General features: G+C 44.0%; 1 protein-coding gene across 5 annotated transcripts in view; it reads right to left on the reverse strand.

Annotated features, from left to right (window-relative positions):
- ZNF462 (zinc finger protein 462) overlaps nucleotides 1–21,479 on the reverse strand; it is a 140,923-nt gene that overhangs the window by 68,757 nt on the left and 50,687 nt on the right. For 2 of the 5 annotated variants that reach the window (XM_058672421.1, XM_058672422.1), the window contains exons 2-7: nucleotides 19,048–19,297; nucleotides 12,708–18,346; nucleotides 11,771–11,935; nucleotides 10,040–10,326; nucleotides 7,059–7,177; nucleotides 4,050–4,241 (exon numbers count right to left, since the gene is read on the reverse strand). In XM_058672421.1, the coding sequence (XP_058528404.1) occupies nucleotides 4,050–4,241; nucleotides 7,059–7,177; nucleotides 10,040–10,326; nucleotides 11,771–11,935; nucleotides 12,708–18,346; nucleotides 19,048–19,267 (6,622 nt within the window). In that variant the 5' untranslated portion in view covers nucleotides 19,268–19,297. The remainder of the gene's footprint in view (nucleotides 1–4,049; nucleotides 4,242–7,058; nucleotides 7,178–10,039; nucleotides 10,327–11,770; nucleotides 11,936–12,707; nucleotides 18,347–19,047; nucleotides 19,298–21,479) is intronic. The other 3 variants (XM_036496544.2, XM_004580928.4, XM_058672423.1) reach the window with 3 other exon arrangements.

The following is a 21,479-nucleotide window of genomic DNA, read 5'->3' on the forward strand; positions in this document are numbered from 1 at the left end:
TGCTGGTGAAACATGTTAAGATTGACAGCTCGGAGCCTAGGAGCTTGTTTAAGCAAAGAACAGGTGTGTGGCTTGCCAGCTGGGGTGAAATCTCCCCTCCACCTTCTCATTTCTGCTTTCTTGGCTTCCCTCTGGATTGAGAGAGAGAGCGGGTTAGGAACTACCTTCTTTTTTAGGCTGTTTCCCTCTGCGAGAGAACACTTGCTCACTCTCAGGACAGCAAGCATTTGACCACTGCAAACAGCAGCAAGCATGTCAACTCATTTTATCCACAGACCTCACCAGGGAATCAGGAAGCCAAAGACACACTGGTGATTTCCCTGGTTTTATGGATCTCAACTCCCCCCAGGCCTGCAACACATTTTTGGTTTGTGTGTTCATGGTGTCCTGGCATCTGTAGTGTGGGAAACCTTCACTGAGAGCCAATAGCCCCACAGCTTCTCCCTATTAAAATGTGCAATTGGATTTCACATGTGTGTTTCAAACACCATTCAAACCATGATTTACAAGCTACTGTCTAGCCCCACAGCTGTTTTTCTATCCTCCAGACTTAGCAGTTTCTAGGAATCCACCATCCTGTTTCCCAGAAAATGGTCTTCCCACCGTGAGCCTCCCTAGTCATTTTTGGCCATGTAAAAACTATGCAAGCTCTATAGTGAGAATTCAAGAAAAAGCACTTACTGAATGAACAAACTATTAATTATTTTCCATATAATTAATCATTCATGAGATTGGGCCATTAGATGCCTTCTTTCTGTTTACCACACCTTTAAATCGGGAATTTTGTCACTGAATTAAATTCATTGCTTCTAGGCCCTTAATATAGGCTATTTATATACACTAAAAACAGCACAGATCCCAAGATCCTGAGCCTCAATAATGGTTACTATGCAGAGCTTTCACAATCAATATGTTCTTGTCCAAGAAGGATAAAAAAAAAAAAAAAAAACTTCACTTTCTATACTGCGAATTATCTTGCCATGGCTGAGCAAACACAGAGTGAAAGTATTATACCTAAGTTACCACCTTTCTCTCTGTCACAGTCCTGTTTCCAAGAACCACTCCCCGAAAATATTAGGCTTTGGGTTCAATTTGTAGCTTACTCAAATGCACATATTCATAATGTCTTGTACATATTTGATTTGAAGCTGCTGGAGAGCTAAATTTTACTGGAGTCCCTTCAGATTCTTCTGTGCACAGTATAGCTATTGGTAGAGAGTACCTGCCTATGAAACTGACTGACCTCAACTATTCCTGGCTTGGCTGACGTGGTCTATGGAATTCCCTTGGCCATGACTGAAGACCTTTATTTCAAGGGAGGAGAAAGGATTACAAAGGTGTAACAGCAAGCGAAATATCCCAGGAAGTCATTGCTGGGAATGGTGCTTGACTGGATCAGTTTCACCCAACAGCTCCATAGAAAAAACAATTAGCTAAAAATCACATGAATAGAGATCTTACAATTTGGGTCAAATTCAATTTTGTCCTGTGGTTGCAATGTAGCAAGGCTTTCAGTGAACACAGTCTCAAGGTGCTAAGGGACTTGTGTTTTTGCCCCATATTTGTACTCTCATCAGTCCTAAATTTGAGTTGCCAAAGCTTTTCCAGAAGAAAACCAGATAACAAAGTTTCCTCCCAGTTATATTTTAAGCTACTACATAACAGTTGAGGATATCATGTGCTTCCTTCACTAACAGTCATAACCATCAAAACAGTTTTGTTAAACAAAAATCCTTTAAGACAAAAAAGATTAATACGGAGTGAGGAAATTTAACATATTTAATGATTTGCAAGAGAAAAGCCACCAAGTTTTGCAACTAAACAAAGCCAGTTTTTTTTAACAGGATTTAACCATTCACGTTCCTCTTAGAGATGTCTGCTTACAGCCTAACAAATTAGAATTGCTCATCTATTCTTTTTTTTAAGATTTATTTATTTTTATTTAAAAGTCAGACATACAAAGAGGAGGAGATCATCTGTCCACTGATTCACTCCCCAAGTGGCCACAACTACCAGAGCTGAGCCAATCTGAGGCTAGGAACCAGGAGCCTCTTCCAGGTTTCCCATGCAGGTGCAGGATCCCAAGGCTTTGGGCCGACCTCAGCTGCCTTCCCAGGCCACAAGCAGGGAGCTGGATGGGAAGCAGCGTTGCCAGAATTAGAACAGAGAGCCTGGCAAATGCAAAGTGAGGAATTTAACCACTAGGCCACTGTGCCAGGCCCTAACTTATTCTTTTGATAATCTGAAAATTAGACTATTTTGACAAATTAGGTAACCACATTTCAGGTTAACCTGAGTCTCTTGTCTTAAATTCTAAATCATAAATTCTAATCATAACCCCAAATTCACACTTGATATAACTGGTCCCAAAGAATTTCTAATCAAAGAGTGAAAATCACAGTATTAAAATGACCACTATTTGCATGGCCATGGGGAAAAGGTGCCCTACTCCATTGTTGGTAGGAGTGTACACTAGTGCAGCCCCTATGGCAGTTAATATGGCAGTGTTGAGACAGCTGAAAACTGATTTACCATATGACCTAGATATCTCACTGGTGACAAATCCAAACGAAATGAAATTTGCATATGAAAAAGCAATCTGCAACCCTACAAGGTGGGAGGAAAAATGTGAAAGAGAAAGGGGAAGGAGGGGGGCAATCCCCACACCTACAAAACTATATCATGGAAATGATAAAAGCAATAAAAATTTTTTTTAAGATTTACTTTATTTTCTTTACTTTTCCAGGCCACAAGCAGGGAGCTGGATGGGAAGCGGACGTCACCGAGATACGAACCGGTGCCCACGTGGGATCCCAATGCGTGTGTGGCAAGGACTTTAGCCTCTAGGCTACTGCATCGGGTCCAGCAAGAAAAAGTTAAACTGCCCCCCTCAAAAAAAAAATAAGCACGATTAAACACTATGTGTGAATTTATACAAGTTTTACATGTGTACTTTTCCTCTCATGGTGATGGGTTGAGGAAAGTCTCATTAACTATTTTAACACATGAGTCTAAGAGGCTAAGAAAGTCCAGGAGAACATCCAATCACTCAAATCCAGGCTTTTGCTCCATGTTCTCTCCTGTCTACTCAGCTCCTCCCAAGAATGTAACAGTAGACCACGAGACAGCTGGTGCTCTGACCTGGGAATTATTTCCTGACCTGGGGAAGTATTTAAGCTTGTGGCAGTTAACTGGATACTAGAAGGGGTTCAAGCATTACTAAGGGTTGGAAGACAACACAGCCTAGGTATTGGATATGGCCAAGAAGTTACAGACTTTCCACTTCTGTCCTGAGTATCAGATTCTGTGGTCAATGAAGCTGAGTTATACAGTCAAATCAGGCGTGGTCCTAGGTGTCATGCAAATAATAGACTCTGCTCATCGCCAAACTTGCAAGTTCCAAGACTGACCTCTCCCTGCTGTTCTACACTTTTAGTCATATTGGCAATGAACAGACCCTCTCCAAGGCCTCTGGTATCTCTTCTCAAGATCCAAATCTACGCATTGGAAGTCTCCTTGATTCAATAGTTTCTGAACACCCTGGGGCTTTGAGAAATCACTGCATTACTTCTAAGCTGTCATGTGACTCACTCAAACATATTTGGCCCATTCACCCCACCCATTCCTATTTTGAATTTTGTGTACTTAATGTACATATCCATAGCACATAGACAGATAGATAGATCCCTGAATCGATCGATCAACATGGGATACAGGTCAACCCAAAACAGACATCTGCCTGGTATTCCATTGCTTTCTGCGTTAAACCCACAAAGTATCCACACCTCACCCATGCTAAAGAACAAGCTTTTTGCAGAAGCAATGCTTACGTAAGCGATGGCCGACACTTCCATCATGATTCCACACATTTACTTCTCCTTTGCATTTTCAATGTCTATAATCTTTTAACTTATTTCTGTTGATTCCTTCACTAGAGCCATTCTATTTTCACACACACACAAATCTCCTCTGGAAAAGAATGACTGACAACTGATCCCAATCCATCTCGGTATTAAGTGGTTAATTCTGGCCTGGAGGCCAATGTTTACCATTGGAGTCTTCCACTTCTTCAGCCGGGGTGGCTTTCTGGGAGGAATGATGGGCATGTGAGGAGAGAAGACTGACAATCCGCGGCCTAGGGAGGGTCAGGGCTTTTCCGTGGACTTTGAGGGAGTGTTCCTTCAACTGGCTGATTGTCATGGTGGAGAATGAGCACCAAGAACACTTGTAGGCATGTTCACCTGGAAGAGGGTGGAGGTAAGGGGAAGGACAGGAAACACAGGGGAGAAAAACAGAGGGCAGAGTTCATTCACTCTAGATAAGGGCATCTCAAGCTTTTTGGCCTACAAGCTCTCACCTGCCTATTCCCACAACCTCAGTGCTCCTTGAAGCTTGAAAGTCTTCCCCAAGGCTCCATAACCCAGTCACTTGGCCCCTTTTGCATTTCATTTTGTACTTCTATGGATGAGGCTACAGGCTGATTTCCCAACAATACTGACACTTAACGGTCTACACTTAATGGTCTACATATATCACTGTCTCCAATCTCTTCGTCTCCCTTTCTGCACTAGAAATGACCATATCAATTTTTAGTCAAGATTTCTTTTCAACCACATAAAATAACATGTGTAATTTTTAACCAGATCAACCAGCCATTTTCAAGTTCTTTTATGATATTCTCAATCTTTACGTTCTTGATAACTATATTGCTCCTAGTCTTACATATATTTTTATCCTCTCTATATTTTCTGACCAGTTCACAAGCTCCAATGTATAATTTTATTTTCTTCACTAATTAGGATGTAAATGAAATAAGTCATTCTCTAGCACAGAGAGGTGTACTCATGTATGCAAATAGCTTGTGTATGTCTAGTATTCTTCAATAAAGAGTACAGTAAGTAGAAATAAGTACCCTTCCAATTAATTTTATGCTATTGAAAGATAGCACAGATTGTTATGATCAAATTAAGAACATTTACTTTTGCTATAAATTAGCTTTTAAATAATTACATGTTAAGAACTATATGAAATGTACATGTTTGTTTTGGGGCAGATATGCACTAGTCTGATCAACTGAGAAATTGATCTTGTTTTATTTTTAAATTAAAAATATATTTAGAAATGCTCATGGCTGCAACCCAACACTACCATTTCTGGGAGGCTCTACTAAGGAAAAATGCTTAAGCACACAGAAAGCTCTATTCAAAATCCACATGTTTTATTCTCGAGAAAAGTATAAAACAAACTTAATTTCTAATGATTAAGTAAATGCAAGCATACCTTCTTGATGAACTATCATTCATTAGAATAAACTATTGAAGTGCGTGTAATAGTAAATATTAAAAATCGAAAGGCAAAATGTATTTTAAGTAACATTATAATCACACATGTTAAACATATTTAGAGAAAATGGTTGAAAAGAAATATAGCACATTTAACAGCAGTAGCAATGAAAAGAGGTGGTGGTCTACAAGGCAGAGCAGAAGTTCAAAGAGAAATCAGACAGCAACACCTGTTATCTCCTTAACCATCACCTAGGTGTGAGGCGATAATGTCCAGGCAGTGACAAAATCTACTTAAATAATGCAACATGTCATGTGTTACATTTAATATTTTTTTATTCTATTTTTTTTATATGACCCTTGATGGCTGGCTTTGAGTTACATAAACTGAGAATGCAAATCCAGATGGTCTGGATTTCAAAAGTTCAAGCTACTTCAAAAGAAAATGCATCCATCTAGAAGAGATGAGTCAAAAGTCTTTTAGAAAACGTATTGTAAGCCAAACCTCCTCCAGTGGTAAGAGCCATGCCACGGAGACCAAGGTTCCAAGGTCTATGGAGAAACCAATCATGTTGTTCACATTTCCTCTTATTGGATGCTTCCTTCTCTGCAGCCTGTCAACTCAGAGAGGCCTGGCTCCCCAGAAAGCTCTCAGAACATGCACCATAGCTTAGTTCCCTAGAGCCAGTGTGCAGCCTTTAACACTCTTTTTAATAATCCTTTCCACAGGCCGACTCGTTCCCATCCTCCCAACTGCTAAAGTGTTTTGGACGAGGCCAAGACCTATGGGAAAAACTCTTTAGGATGTTGTCCCAGTTGAATAATTTACAATAACTTAAGTTACAAAAGAGTGGTTTTAAATCCTGAAGGGACTTACTTCATGGATTTGGAAATTTCCCAGAGATATAAAAACACTAATAAGTAGAAAAAATAGTCCATATAGCTAATCTCCCTAGTCCATCTCCAATTCCTAGTGTGATATGGGGCATCTGGAAGGCTTGGGTGGTCTTACTATATTAAGTCAGCTTAACAGGACTCAACACCCAGAAGACTACAAAGGGACATGGCCCTGTTTGCCCAAGGCACAAGGAGATGACAAAAGTGAAGGATCCAGGTTCTCGAAGGTTTTACAATGAGGAGTGTTATACATGTTTTACAAGGCACAAGAGAAGGTACACAACACCTAGCCTTTAAAACGACATGCTCAGTGGTTAGTGTAGAACTTGGGAGATAAGGGATGTTCTTCAGGTGAACACAAGAGATGGAACAATAGAATAATAGAGATCAACAAAACTCCTGGATACTAATGACTTGAAGGCATTTCTCACTGGGCGTACAAAAATGCATCCATGGAAATCTTTAAAAGCAAATCTCCCCAATCTTGAATTCTCTTTGTCTTTTCGAACTTCTTTAGGAATCTAATTTTATTGCATTGGAAATCATTTTTATTATATAACAATTATCTGTAGTTCCATTAAAAATGCAAGAGAAATAGGAAATTTCCTTTAAAAATAGGCTAACTTTAACCTGTTAGAGAATTAAATTTAACTGTGATAGAAGTGACATGGCTTTGAATTATTTTGGTGCTGGGTGAATTTCCTTAATTGTGCTTTGTTTTCTTCTTTAAAAGAGGGCAATAAACTTGGACATGCAACTGCTTCAGAGATAACTTATTTTCATGCATGGGGCAACAGATTGGAAATTCAACTCAGCAAAGACCATCAGATCTCAAACTCCAGATGCTGAAGAATGTGTGCACCACAGATTCCCACTCACCGGCATGAGCTTTGAGTATATGTGTTTTCAGCCGGCTGTTGTAGGAGGACTTAAAGGAGCAGAGTTTGCATCGGAATGGTTTATGGTGTCCATGATGAGTTTGCATATGGCGATCCAAACTTGATGCAGAAGGAAGAAAAGAAGAACGAAACAAAATTAAACATTGCATACCACATATTTCTCATTGCTCTCTTCCTGGAATCCAATTTCCAAGCTGTTCAAAGTTCAACAATGACACTTAGCAAATAGTAAACAAATCAAGTGGCAAGAGTTGTTGGACTTACTCTAAGAGTAGGGAAGGTAAAAGAAGAGATCTTTTTGGATGGAGAGACATGGCAGTGCAAATAGGGCATGCTGGACACTTATTTTCCCTTTCCAGAGCTTTTTGATTGGAAGAGTGTGTTCAAAGGACAGAGTAGGATATGAATAAATTCAAGATTTTTCTGCCGATAGAGTGAGATCTCCATCACTAGTGCACTAAACTATCCAGTAAGAGTGGAATTTAGACAGCATTTTTAAAGCCTGAGTTTCTTTTTAAATTCAATTCTACTTTCATCCAGTAACATCAGAGTGGGGTGGTGGGCGGATTCTAAGGGGCTAACCTAACTGTAGTGGGTTATCTTATTTTCAGTGTCTCTATTAACACAGAAGCACCACATCAGAAGGACGAAGCAGCCACGTGATCAAAAGGCTGGTCATCCCTTCTGATAAGCTCAGCCATGTCTGCTATTAAACAGTGTGCTATTAGGAGATGATTTAATTGTAAAGACCCCACAATATTTCATAACAAGGGTTAGTTTAAACATTTTTTTACAATACAATGTGTGAGGCAGAGTTCTAATTTGTATCAATATCCCAGAGAACTGAATTCCAGGCTAAATGATTCATATGAGGATGATACTGCTTACCATCTGAACATGAGTGTCACCTGAGTGCTCGAGCAATGTCTTCCTGTCCCTCTGGACAACCCTGTCTTTAGCTATCTCAAACTCAACATGTATTTAAAAAATGATCCATTTTTGGTATAAAACATACATTTTCCCTTTATCTCCTGGCTTCTGCGTTTGGCACCACTATTCCCCCAGTCAACCAAACTGGAAATATTTGTACTTCATCTGTCATTCATACACAATGTCAGCCTTTCTGAGTCTTGTAGATCTATTCTCACTATCACTCACTAACTGCTTAGTTCCACTATTAGCACTGCCTCAGTTTTTTGAAGATTTACTGATTTATTTGAAAGGTAGAATAACAGAGTGAGAGAGAGAGAGACAGACACTCCCCAAAGGCCCCCAACAGCCAAGGCTGGGCCAAATCGTAGCCAGAAACCAAGTACTCCAAAAAGGTCTCTCTCATAAGTAACAGAAACTCAAGTACTTAAGTCAGTATGCATTGCCTCCCAGACATACGAATAGGAAGCTAGTTATACTGTATAAATAGCTCAGATTGGAACCAGGCACTCCCTTATGGAATGTGGGCCTCAATTTTCTTATCCATGAAGTGGAGATACTGACGGAATCCTGCCTCACAAGGCTGTCCTGAGAATGTAATGATACAATACTTTGAAGGCACATAGAATTTTATCAGATTTAAATGTTAGCAACTGTGACTACCTTGCACATTTCATATTTTAAACTAGTCATTTGTGGTACTAATTCCTGGCTTTTAAAATCTCTACGCACAGTCTCCACTCAAGGTATCAGACCTTATCTTTCTTTCCATGTAACTAATAGATTAGTCAAACTGAAGCACCAGCCAGCCATCCAGTGTCTTGAAATCTCCCCTGCAATCTATGCTCTCTCTTCTTTTCCTCCCAGTTGTATGTTCTTTCCAAATTATTCAAGTCCTAGCTTCCTACTTTAAAACTTGACTCAGATGTTTCTCAGTTCATAACAGCTACAGACCTCTTTCAAAGTGGATGTAATGCTTCCTTTCTCTGAAGCTACACAGCATTTTATTGACTTTTTGAAAACACATGTGCCTTCTTCTGCTGTGTCCTGTGTGTGTTTGCTTTATGGAACCCTGTCCTGGACCCTGAATTACCTCAATCACTATGTACGGTTCTTATTTCGATTCCCCCCGGAACACTGCGCTTCGCACAGGAGAATACACATTTACTCACAATTACTGAAGTCCCACTGCAAAGTGATTGATGTTAAATAAATACTTAATTTGGGAGAACTATGAGTTTAATGCCGTTGTATGAATCTAATATTGAGGTTAGATATCAGGCTGTATGTAGTAACAAAGACTTTATAACATATCTTAGCCACTGTAGAAACCTTCTGCTACTAACTAGCGTGTTATCTTTCTGAAAGAAGCAAAAAGCCTGTCATTGCATCTTAATTATTATAAACAGCATGTCAGTCTTACAGCAGCCACCTTCACCAATGCACTATTGGATATTTCTCTCTCTTATGCACATGAAAGAGGATGGCAAGAAAAGGTGCCTCTTCTCAAACCCTTCACTTTTTTGCCCAAATTTACTCTTTCAAATTAATGAGGAATAACTTGAGTTCCCTCCTCTTAACCTTCTTGTACGTCAAGCTACCTTTAAACATTCAAAAACTGCCTTGTCTCTCAAGATCTTTAAAAAAAAAATAGCAAAAACCTCAAACATTGATTCATTCATCACCTGAGTTAACAGTTCTAATTGTATCTCTTTAGCCGCTTGGTTTTCACACAATTATTAAGATTTCGGTGAATGGATCACAACTCCACTGGTCAACTGGTCTACTCCTTGTGGCTGGGTCTTTCCTTGAGTAACCCAGAGCAATGCCCTGAATGCCTGTATTTGCCCAATTTTATGCCATTTAATCAAGCTCCCATCCTCAGCCACATTTTACAGGTGCAATGACTGAAGCCCACAGCAAAAAATAGCCACAGGTGTGAGTATTAGAATGGGACGTTAACCCCTCCAGGCTTCTCTGACTTTTTATTGAAAAGTCTTAGGAATCACTATGACCACCAATAACACTTACTTGTGCCTGAAAGCAGAAACAAAGGAGCAATACTGGCAGCTGTACTTGTCCTCACGGGTAAACATGGCCAGGGCCAGGTGGCTCCTCTCATGAGAACGCAGCCCCTGCATGGACATCAGGACTCTGTCACATTGACTGCAATGGTATCCCCCCGGCCGGGTTTCATCCTCCAACATTCCATCAAGCAAGCAGTGTTCACCATCCACCCGGCCCACCAGGGCGCCACTGGCATCTTTGGCTGCTTCCAATCCATCCAGGAAAAGGTGGGAAGGGTCTTCAGCCTCCTGCTAAGAGAACCACACACACACACATGCCCCACCAACAAAATAAATATCCATCGTCATTGCTCCCAGCTTTCCGCTTCTCCCTTCATTCTCCCAAACTCATTAACATTTCCTGTCCAATCTTCTTCCCCTGACTCTCCAGCGCCCCCTAAAGAGAGGGCAAGCCTGATTGAGAAGCTTTATGCCTCGGTAGTCATCTTAGAGTCATCTATCAGGGCACAGGTTGCTTTTGCCCAAAAAGTCTGATGGGGGCTCTGTCACTCCGAAAAGAAAATTCAAACAGAAATCCCATCTAAATTAGCAATGTTTGGGAAGGGTAAATGGCTCAGAGAAAAGGAAGGAAAGAAGAGAGATATATGGGCATCTAAGAGCCTTGGGCCATCCTTTAGAAGCAAAGCAAAGCAAAATACCCTGCTCTCTGCGCCCTACCCACACCCCTGGAGACCATGCCTTCATGCTTAGAAGCCAACGACACAACCAAAACATTGAGGAGGAGTCTGCTTTGAAGTCACCCATTTTTGATTCTTTCCAGGTAGTTTCTTGGATTATTGATTACACAGGAAGGGCTAGCTTGGTCTCTCTTGTATGATTTCAGGAAACAAGCCTGGGGCCCAGACACTTGTTGACAGGGGCTGTCTCTATGCTAATTTTGTTTTGCCCAGCCCAGAAGGTTTCCTTCACATTAACTCAACAAAACAGCATGCAAGACCAAGGGATGATGACAAAAAGACAGTCACAGGTCCAGAGCGAACAGGGCAGAACCCTGACTTGACTTCTGCTTTTAAAAATAACAGGCTGTCTGTTATCCAAACAGTGGCTGCTATTGGGTGTCACGACACTTATAGCAAGTGGTTCAATAAAGGGCAGGGGAAGAGGAAAGCCCCTATCAGCACCATGTAAGGAGAGAGGATGGAGCCGAGATGATGGTCAGAGAGCTCTCGGGGTCAACTGTGACTTGAAGGATTTCAGTTTCAGATTTAACATCTTTTGTCCTCCCCAGAGGATCCAGAATTAGAAGAAGACAGATACTTCTGAGTTCTCTACACCCTCAGCCAGATGAGAACAGGAAGAGGCCAGGAAGTAAAAGGAGCCTCAGATGATGGGATTAGGACCCTTGGGATTCCTTTCAGAACCTCAGGCAAGTGGGAGGAGTGAAGACTTAAGGGCACTTCGAACACAAGGTTGAGAATCCAGAAGGTTCTATTCCCACGCAACTATCCACATGGAAGAAAACCAGATTAAAAACTCGACTCTTCCCGACACAGAAAGATGAGGAATGTCCAACCTGCAAAGGAATCAAAACAAACAAAACCAAACCAAGCATAACTCAGGCGTGCCCACACTGCGAAGACACTCTTGCCTTGAACTGATTTAAACAATGGGATTAATAAATAACTCAAACTGCTCACACACAAGACCACTCATTCAGCCCTTCCCCGGTTCTCACCTTCACAGCGGTTGACACTGCTGGGACGCTGCCGTACTGGACATGCTTCCGGAGGTGATTGCAGATGGCTCGGAGCGTTGGGTGCACTTCCACACAGAATTTACACTTGTAGCCCACCACTTTCCTCTCCTTGATCTTTGGCACCTCTTCTAAGTGACCAAAAGGCTGGTAAAACACAGTGAGAGCCATTAGTACTCAGGGTTTCCACTTAATTGTCAGCTTTAATTCTTGTTGCTTGCTAGCACATTTTCTTTTAAAGCAGGTTAAAAACCAAGGGAGATAAATGTGAGTGTTTTTATATGACAAATTCATCAGAGTCATGGCACACTGCCTACTATGCAGTCCCTGGAACCCAGATATGTTACGGCTTGCGAGTAGAGATTTCTCTGTAGCTCATCATCACCACCAACAAATTATCTGGTTTTCGAACCAGTCCCAACTATGCAGGTGAAACATTTCGTAGCTGTGCCAGGAATGAATTTCTTGATTAAAAAATAGCAATAAAAAACACAACTCTACTCCTTGAGATGTTAGCTTCACGTAGCAAACATTGAAGACCACACAGCTGAGCAGTGCTAATGATACCAAGAGACAGCCCACCGATGCCTTAGGAAAGAGTGAGTATCCTTGTGTAACTGGGCTTCAGATAAGGCTGCTTGGCAGAAAGACATTCATAGAAACCACCCCAAACCTCCCCTGGGGGGCACTGAGACGAGTCAGAGGGAGGGAGGGCAGGGGTTGTGGGGGTGGGGGGAAGACCGCGGAGAGCATAGAATGGGGAATAATCAGGCTCGAAATGTTTAATTGACTTATTGAGCTCTCTGGCAAGCTAAGTCACTAGGAAGCCTGCAGCAGTTTGGCTGGCAACGAAGAAGTGCATGTGGGCACCAGTGACGAGAGGCCTCCTGGGGGAAGGGAAATCAAAACATATCCTTACCCTCTCTTGTTTGAAATCTGCAAAAGCACCATCTGCATATTTCTGCTTGCTCAAAAGCTGTTTCCTCCTCTCCTGACGTTTGGCACGCTTCTGGAATTCCTCATTGTGAATGTTCAAGTGTGAGGTCAGCTCGGCTGTGCTTTGCAATTTGCTATCACAGTGCTTACACTGGTAGGCGGAGCTCTGCAAGCGGGGGCTGCCGCTGTTCAGAATGACGAAGTCCCTCTTGAGGTCCCGGCTGTGGTGGTCAGTGTAGTGCATGCACAGCAGCTCCGCCGTGCTGAAGGACAGCTTGAAGCATTTGATGCAGCGGAACGGGAGCCACTCGATTTCCTGCGCTTCGCCCTCCACCTCGGCTTTCTCAAAGCTGCTCCTTTCCTCTTCCTCCAGCAGCGGCGGCTTCTCATGCTCGTCTGCGTAGACAGCCGTGAAGTAACCCCCCAGCTTGCTAGCATGCTGTTTCTTTGGAAATACACCCGGGTGGCGCTTCATGTAGTGGGAGACGATGCCCTTCTTGCTGAATGATTGGAAGGAACACAAGGAGCACTTCTTCTTCTCCACCGCCCGCCGGAGCTCCTCACTCAGCTGCGGGGAGTCATCCTTGGGGGGGGATGGGATGATCACCTTGTTGGGCTTATCGCTGATGGTCCTGGAGGCCGCTAGGCAGTGGGTATAGTAGGCATCAATGTCGTGGCGCTTCTGGTAGTGGGCCGCCAGGCCTTTGCGGATGGGGTTGGTGTAGGCACACAGGGCACACTTGAAGAGGTTGTTCTTGCCTTCCGGCTGGGCCCGCACATTGTTGTGCTTGATCCGGTAGTGCCTGGCAATGCCCTTTCTCGTGGAGCAGAAGTACTTGCAAAGCTGGCACCGGAACACAGTGTGGGAGACCAGGTGCGAGGTAGAGAAGTGAGCAGTGGACATGGACTCCTCTCCCACCTCCTCCTCGGTGATGGAGACTTGGGAGGGGCTCACTTCAGTGGTTATCTCGGGCTCAAGGGAGACTGGCAGCTTCGGGGGAGATGGGGAAAAGACATCAAATTCAGGCTGATTGTGGTACTTCTCATAGTGGATTTTGAGTTTCTCCAAAGTGCCATGCGTGTACGGACACAGTTTGCATCGGTAGGCGCCATATCCTTGCTTGAAAATCCTGCTGGTCTCCTCCACATCATTCTGGGTTATGTCGCCAGATTGTTCCACGTCGTGCACAAAGTCCTCGGCGGTCACCTTGATGGCCGGGTGTCGCTTCTGATAGTGGGTCAGGACGCCATGGATGCGGGTGTTGATGTACGGGCAATGCCTGCACTTGTAGACCGCACCGGGATTGATGTCGATGTCCTGGGCAAAGTCAGCGGCCTTCACCTTCATGCCTGGGTGTTTCTTCCCATAATGGGTGAGAAGGCCATGCAAGTTGTTGTACTCAGACTGGCACACGGTGCACTGGTATGGGGTAGAGGATATGGCAGGGTTGGCTGAAGTCAGATGCATGGTTTTCTCTGGGGAAAGTCTCGCATCCTCTGGGCATTCAGTTTCCTGCTCGGGGAGGGGGATGGGCATGCTGTTTTCACAACTCATAGGGCCTGCTAACTCTTCGGTGGGGAGGATGGGTTTCTCAATACCATCTTTCTCCTTTATAATATCAAGCAGCACTGACTCATCACCATTCATGGCCCAGGGATGGAATGCTTGGTAGTGATTAGTGATGTCCCAGATGGAGACAGCTTCGAAGACACAGTCCCTGCATCGGTATGTTTTGGCTTCAGCTGGCATTGTGAGGGAGGGAGGGGAAGGGTCTGGCCCAGCCCAGAGTTTGGTGGCCATGTAAGTATAATCAACATAATGTTCTGGATGCCTCCTCTGGTAATGCAGAAGCAAACCACTGGGCTCTGGATGGGAATAGATGCACCACTCGCAGTGGTAGCCAGCTTCTATCAAGCCATCTAGAAACGCCCATCGCATGATGGACGTGACTGTGGCCTTCAGGGCAGGGTGGTCTTTCTTGATATGCTTCCTCAGTGCATAGAAGTAGGGGGAGGTATAGGAGCACTGCCTACATTTGAGTGCTCGCAGTTTCGTTTTGTCCCGCTCCACACTGGAAGTGGGGACAAGCATGCAACTGGCAGGCTTCTTCTGGTTCCGGTCACAGAGGCTTCGGATGGTGGCTGTGTGCTGCCGGATCACATCTGCATTGGCCTTGAAGTCACGGTGCTTCTTCTGATAATGGATGAGTACACCTTTGACCGTCCGATTCCCATAATCACAGTGCTGGCAAAAGAACATTTCATTCTCCACAGGAGGGCCATCTCTCTCAGAACTGCTTCGGTTGAGCTGTTGCATGGGGGCAGGTGGCCGAGGGGAGCCTTGGGGCCCTTCGACCCCTCTCAGCATTGCAGCTGTGGGAGGAGCCTGTCTGATATATTTGGCAGTGACTTTGATTTCTGGGTGTCTTTTCTGGTAGTGGACAAGCACTCCCACAACTGACCGATTGCTGTAGGAGCAGTGTTTGCAGTAGTAAAGCTCATTACTGAGGTCTGGTGGCGGGGGTTGTGGGGGGGGTGGGGAACCCATGTTGGACATTTTGGGAGACATTGGAGCACCCACCTCAAATGATAACTGAGAAAGGGCGGAGCCCCTGTCCACAGACACCATTCGCATGGTTTTCTGGATCCTAAAGTAGGAAGCCTTTTCTTCGGGGTGTTTCTTCTGATAATGAACCAAGACAGAATGCATGTTGGGGCTCGCGAATGAGCACACGTCACAATCGTAAACAACAACGGTGTTGACCGAAGGGTCCTTCTGATTTTCACATTCTGGAGTAAAGGTCTTTGAAGGAGTGTTTTTATTAAATGTAGCCGGCATGCCACCACCACGAGCCACAGGAGTGGATGTCGCCAAGTTCTTGGGAGCTGAATTCAGAATCTCCCTTAGGGTCTGGGATTCAGTATTCAGGCCTTCCTGCTGCTCTACAACATAGCTTGAAAATATCATGGCATTATTGATCTTCACTGTGGGATGCATTCTTTGGTAATGTGGCATCAGGCTTCTGACATTCGGGCTCGTGTACGAACAAAACCGACAGCGGTAGATCAGGTCCGAATGGTCAAAGTTGAGTACATTCATGGCTTCTGGGTGGTGCTCCCCATAGTGTTGTTGGAGGTCTTCAAAATTGGTGTAATCGATGTAGCATTCCAGGCACCTGTACACTGCACTGTGATCGTTGGGGTCCAAGATGTACCTAAAGCTGAATTTAATGTATGGGTGCATGCGCTGGTAGTGGGTGCTAACGCTTCGTGCCGACTTGTTATTAAAGTCACAGTGTTTGCAATAATAAAGCCTTCCGGAATCACCAAAGTCCGTATTTTCATTACTGTGCTCAGTTCCATAGATAGGCGTTTGGGTATTCAGCAGAGCGGTATTGGGAACCTGGTGATCTTTCATGTTTGTGGAGGAGCCGTAATAATCCTCTTCATCTTCAGACAGGGTGAGCTCAATTTCAGCCCCATTGGTGGTGTTGTAGTCATGGGTGACATTCCTGAAGTTGGGCTCCTTCTGAGGCTCACTGGTATCTCTTGCCCAAATCTGCTGGGCTGAAAAGGAAGTGGGAACCTCCATGAGTGGTTCTGTTGGTTCTTCTTCCCTGTCCAACTCAACCTCTATCTCTACCTCATTGTCTTCCTCTTCCTCCTCATCATCTTCCACGTTGATCACTGCATCTTCTTGTTGTTTGGTCTGGTTAATTTTACTCTGCAGATTGCTTGCTATCTCATCAATCCTGGTTCTCTTCTTCACAGGCGATAAATCGAGAGGAAAGTCATTAGCGAGCTTCCTTGAGGACTTAGCTACAAAATTGTTCTTGGAGGACAAGCCAAGAATTGAGGTCTGACTTTTCTTCACAGTGTTGCTGGAAGAGGGGTGGCTGTCTGTCTCATTTTCCAATGGTAAGCTGGAGGGCTGTCCCTCAAATTTTGGCAAGTTGTCACAGAATGAATGTTTGTGCTGCTGATGGACCCTTAGCCCTTTCAAAGTTGTGGTGGAGTAATTACACATGGTGCATTTGTAAGGGTGCAGGGGTGGGGCTTGTGTGGGTGGTTGTGGTTGCTGTATTGCTGGTGGCTGGGGCTGGGGTTGGGGTGGCACCTGATGTGGTGGTTGTAGCTGTGATGGCTGTGGCTGCTGGAGTGGCTGTGGCTGTGACGGTGGTGGCGGCGGCGGCAGTGGTGGTGGCGGTGGCGGTGGCTGTTGCTGCTGTAAGGGATCCAATAGGACTGCTGACTTTCTACCATTCATGCTCGAGCTCTCATAAGATACGACACCTTCATTCAGAGAGGAAGAAATGCTTTCACTCTGGGAATTCACAGCATCCCAATCGGACACTGTACCCGTGTGACACTGTTTGTGAGCCCCAAGTTTTAGTGAGCTCTTACAAGTAAACGGACACTCGTCACATTTGTAGACCGCTGTCTTTCCAGATAAATGAATGTTTTCAATATGCCGGGAGATGCTACGCCGATGCATGGTGAGAAAAGGACAAAATGGACACTGGAACCTGTTCATGAATCTTCTAAATGGAATCCCCTTGGTCTCCAATAACTTGTTGCCATCTGAGCCCATCAGCTGCTCTGCAGACAGGCCTGATGCCTGGTGATCCATAGCATTTAAGCCATTCTCACTGTCTACTTCGTTGAGTTCCTCATCAGAACTAGAGTCATTGAGCATGCTATTAGTTTCCAGGTCAGCAGAAGAATTGGCCATGTCAGTCATCCCGTAACGGGATCTCTCAGTCAGGTTAACCAGACCAGAATTGTGAGGTGACTTCGGCTTCATCTGAGGGTAAGACATGGGTGAAAACTTGGAAGCTGAAGAAGAATTGGGTCTCATGATGGAGTTGCCGATGGAGCCCCTGTAGCTGGAGACATGTGTGTTGGGCATCTCCCGGCTTGCAGCATTCATGGACAGATAGGAGGAGTTGGAAGGGGGGCTGGCATCATCGCTGTTCTGCACATCAGGTACATTAGTCCCTTCTTGCTGCTGTCTGATGCTGGAAAGGATCTTGACCATACTACGGTGCTTCTTCATCATGTGGTCACACCAGCGTTCTCGGCGCGGCGTCTGGTAGCTGCACCACTCGCAACAGAAGTTGCCTCGAGACTTGGTCAAAGGTTTGACCATGGATTCTAAAATGCTACGTTCCACAACCTCGGCTGGTAGCTCCTTGCAGGGGTCCTGCAGGGACACAGCTGGAACCACGGGGTCTGGTATTGGAGCAGGAGCAGGTGGGGCAGTTGTGGTCTCCTTCAGATTGTTTTTGTGATACATCTTCTGATGCTTAATTATTCTTGCCCTTCTTGGTGACTTGTATGTGCAAAACTGGCAGGAAAAGACCTTTCCAAAGCCCTCGTGCATCATGATATTATAATTTAAGGATCCCGGGACAGGGGGCCCTGTTGGACTCCCTTCAGCTTGAGCTCCATGGACCTTCCTAGTGTGTTCTATGAGGAGGGTTTTGGACCTGAAGTAGCGTACGCAGAACTTGCATTGAAAAAACTTGTTGGTTGGTTTGGGATTAGGGGCAATATGCTGACCGTAATATCCTGGACTGTGGCCATAATAACTTCCAGTCCCCAGGGCAGTTGCATTTTGACCTAAAGAGAAAGCACAAGGTAGGTGAGAGAAGAAAAGCAAAACAAAAGAATTATTCAATCATGCTGATCAGTACACTGTCAATTTTTCTTCATTAATAAACATCACATTCAAAATGCCTGACATTTCCAGATGAGGTTTCAAGAGGATTCACGGAGTATAATGAACATTCACGTATTGTACCTTCTCATGAATGGAGATTCAGTACACAGCTGTACACACTCTTATTTCCATGAATGAGCCACACAGCTTTAAAAAGAAAATCTGTTTCATAAATTGTGATATCTGTTCTGGAACTTTGCAAGGTACTACCTTGTTCTCTAAAAGGAAACTAAGTCACGGGCCTCATTTTTAAGAGCCCTGGGTCCCACGTGGGATATTGCAAGTCAATATCCAGGACTGGCTCCTGACTCCAGCTTCCTGCTAAGGTGGACCCTGGGAAGGAACAGTGCCAATTCAAGTGATTTGGTTCCTGCAGTCTATGTGGGAAAACTGGATTATGTTCCCAGCTCCTGGCTTTAGGCCCAAGTATTCAGGAAATAAATCAGCAAATAGGAATGTTATACGTTTCAGCGCTTCTCAAATACATATTTAGAACTTTTGATAGGCCTAAGCCATGCTCTATCAAAAATCACAGCACTAGGCTACAGGCAAATGAAAGTAATTGAATATATGTGATATCCTAGGCGTAGAGCAGTTTTACCTGATAAATCCTCTGCAATCGCAAACTCATCCTTTATAGAAGAAAACTCCACTTCTGTCTGGTTGCTGGCATTCATGGACCCCGATCGGGGCTCATTCACATTGTCCTCAGCAACATCAGTGGGCTGCAGAAAGGCTGTGTGCACATCCTGGATGTGTGCCTTGAGATCTTCATACGATGGGGCTCGGAAATCACAGCCATCACACTGAAGCACCTCCATGGCCTGGATCTAGCCTCTCACATCAGGAACCTGGGGCAGAAGTCAGAGTATGAGATGCTAAGGAATGCATTAATCACACACCTGAAGCTGATGGGTTTACACATCCATCCAAGGACAACATTCTCATATGGTAATGTTTCTTTTACTGCACTTTGGCAACGGGAACATTGGCCAAAGAAAGGCAATTGGATAAAACATAGATGAGGTCCTAGTCTTTGTAACTTCAAAGAAAAAAATAATAAATGTTTTCTGGTTTCATGTATCTTCAACTGCTGTTAAAGGAAATCTTTGCCACTTCAAAAGTTTTATTAGTTTCTGAGTATTTCCACAGAATTCAAATTTCCTGGTCACTTAATACTGTGGAGTTTTATTTTGCCTTGGACTCCTTTTCTTCTTGAATAAGAAACTTCTCAGTATTGAATCTCAAGAGTAGTGAGGTAGAGAACTTTTATTGCAGCTTTTTATTTATCTTTACTGACATTAGGGTATACTGTTTTCCTCCCTCTCCCAACAGTTCAGTTGGCTTTTTTCCCCATAAGCTAAATGATTATTTATTCATTTACTACCTACCAATTAGAATCTAACAGCTTCTCCAATCTAATTAGGTCATAAAATATTTCTCATGAGGTTTTCCAACAACCAACCTCAGATGACAATCCAGTTTCCAGTTTCTAGTTGCAACCTGGCACCTCAGTTCACATAAAAGGGCAACTTGCAGATTTGAAACCAGACTTCTAAATCATGATTTTAATCTTCTCCACTTCTCTCCTTTACAAACCTGAAGTGCATACTTGGATGTAAAACGCCGTGAACCCGGTGTGGAATAGAGCCGACATCACACAGAAAGTTTCATACTAACAAAACGGAAAGCCCCACTATTAAGAAGTCAAAAAAGTATTCGAAAGGCGTAGTTCTTCCTATCCTAATGTATATCCTAGGTGGAGAAACCCTGTTATTATCTTAATGAGTGAGCTGTTTCATTAAACTTACCACAAACTCGATTGAGTCACTGCAATCTAGAACCAGATGTCCAAGAACTAAAGCTGCAGCCAAGTCTATTTTATGATGCAATTTTCTATAACTTTGCCATAAGAGATAAATGATTTCTGCAGGAGGAACCAAGTCCAGTAATAACATGTCAACGCTGTGAAAGGAGTCATGGCAGGAGGATTTTCTAAGAAAGAATGCTCCTCCTGATAGACTGCTAAAATAACTTCTGGCAAGTCCAGCTTTTGGACAGACTGAGCTTGCAAACTGAGACTGAGACACGGATATTTACCTTCTCTTCTTTTCACCCAGAAATTTATCCTTTTTCAATAAACATTGAACTGTGCACCAGAATCTTTTCAGCTAACGAAGTTTCAATATTCCAGATACACAAGCTTTGATGTCTAAGCACCAACCCAAATTGTGTGGAAGAGGTTGCTATCAGCTCTGGATCAAATTACAGCAGTCACAGAGGCCCCACCCCGCTTCTCCTTTCGCACAGTCCATTAGACCTGAAAACAAATTTTTCCATGGTGCAGACGACTCCTGCATTTAGAACACTTCACAGAAAAAAAGCAGATCATCCAGTGTGAGCTCCCATCCCCCAAGCTGAGTCCTTTCATCTCAGCCAAACAAGCTACAGCTCTGCTGAATGTGTTTATCACACTTTGAAGAGATAGGAGCTCCTGCGTCACGGAAGCTCTAAGACTCACTAAGCTGCCCTAGTCCTCTGAGCTTTAGGAGCAGCCATTTTAGCTCAGGGCTTCTTCTCCGTTCACAACATGGCTTCTCTAGGATTCTGCTAGGCTGACAATCAGAAAGGAAGGCTCGGAGGGCAGGCTGGGCTCCTCCTATGCTCTTCTCTTCCCAACAAAGAATGAACTGTTTTCCTTCCTCCCTGCAAAGCAGCACCTTTCTCCTCCTCAAATGTCATTCACCAAGATCTCCAAAGGTTCTTTTATTCCATGATTGATAACGCTGGTTCATTAGTCTCAGCCGAGCAGGACCCTGGACCAGACCCTAGCCTCCAGAAGGATTTAGGGGTGAGCTCGGGGAACCTCCAGAGGGCTTTGGCTTCTTGGGAGTCATCCTTCCACACACAGAAGACATACCATCCGAAGCTGTATGCCAGATTCCAAAGTCTAATGACCTTTGTTAATCACCAGCCAGTCTGTCTGCATCAGCACACCCTGCCAACCGACACACCCTTCAACACAAAGGCCAC

Source organism: Ochotona princeps, chromosome 14 (assembly GCF_030435755.1).
Source record: "Ochotona princeps isolate mOchPri1 chromosome 14, mOchPri1.hap1, whole genome shotgun sequence".
NCBI lineage: Eukaryota > Metazoa > Chordata > Mammalia > Lagomorpha > Ochotonidae > Ochotona > Ochotona princeps.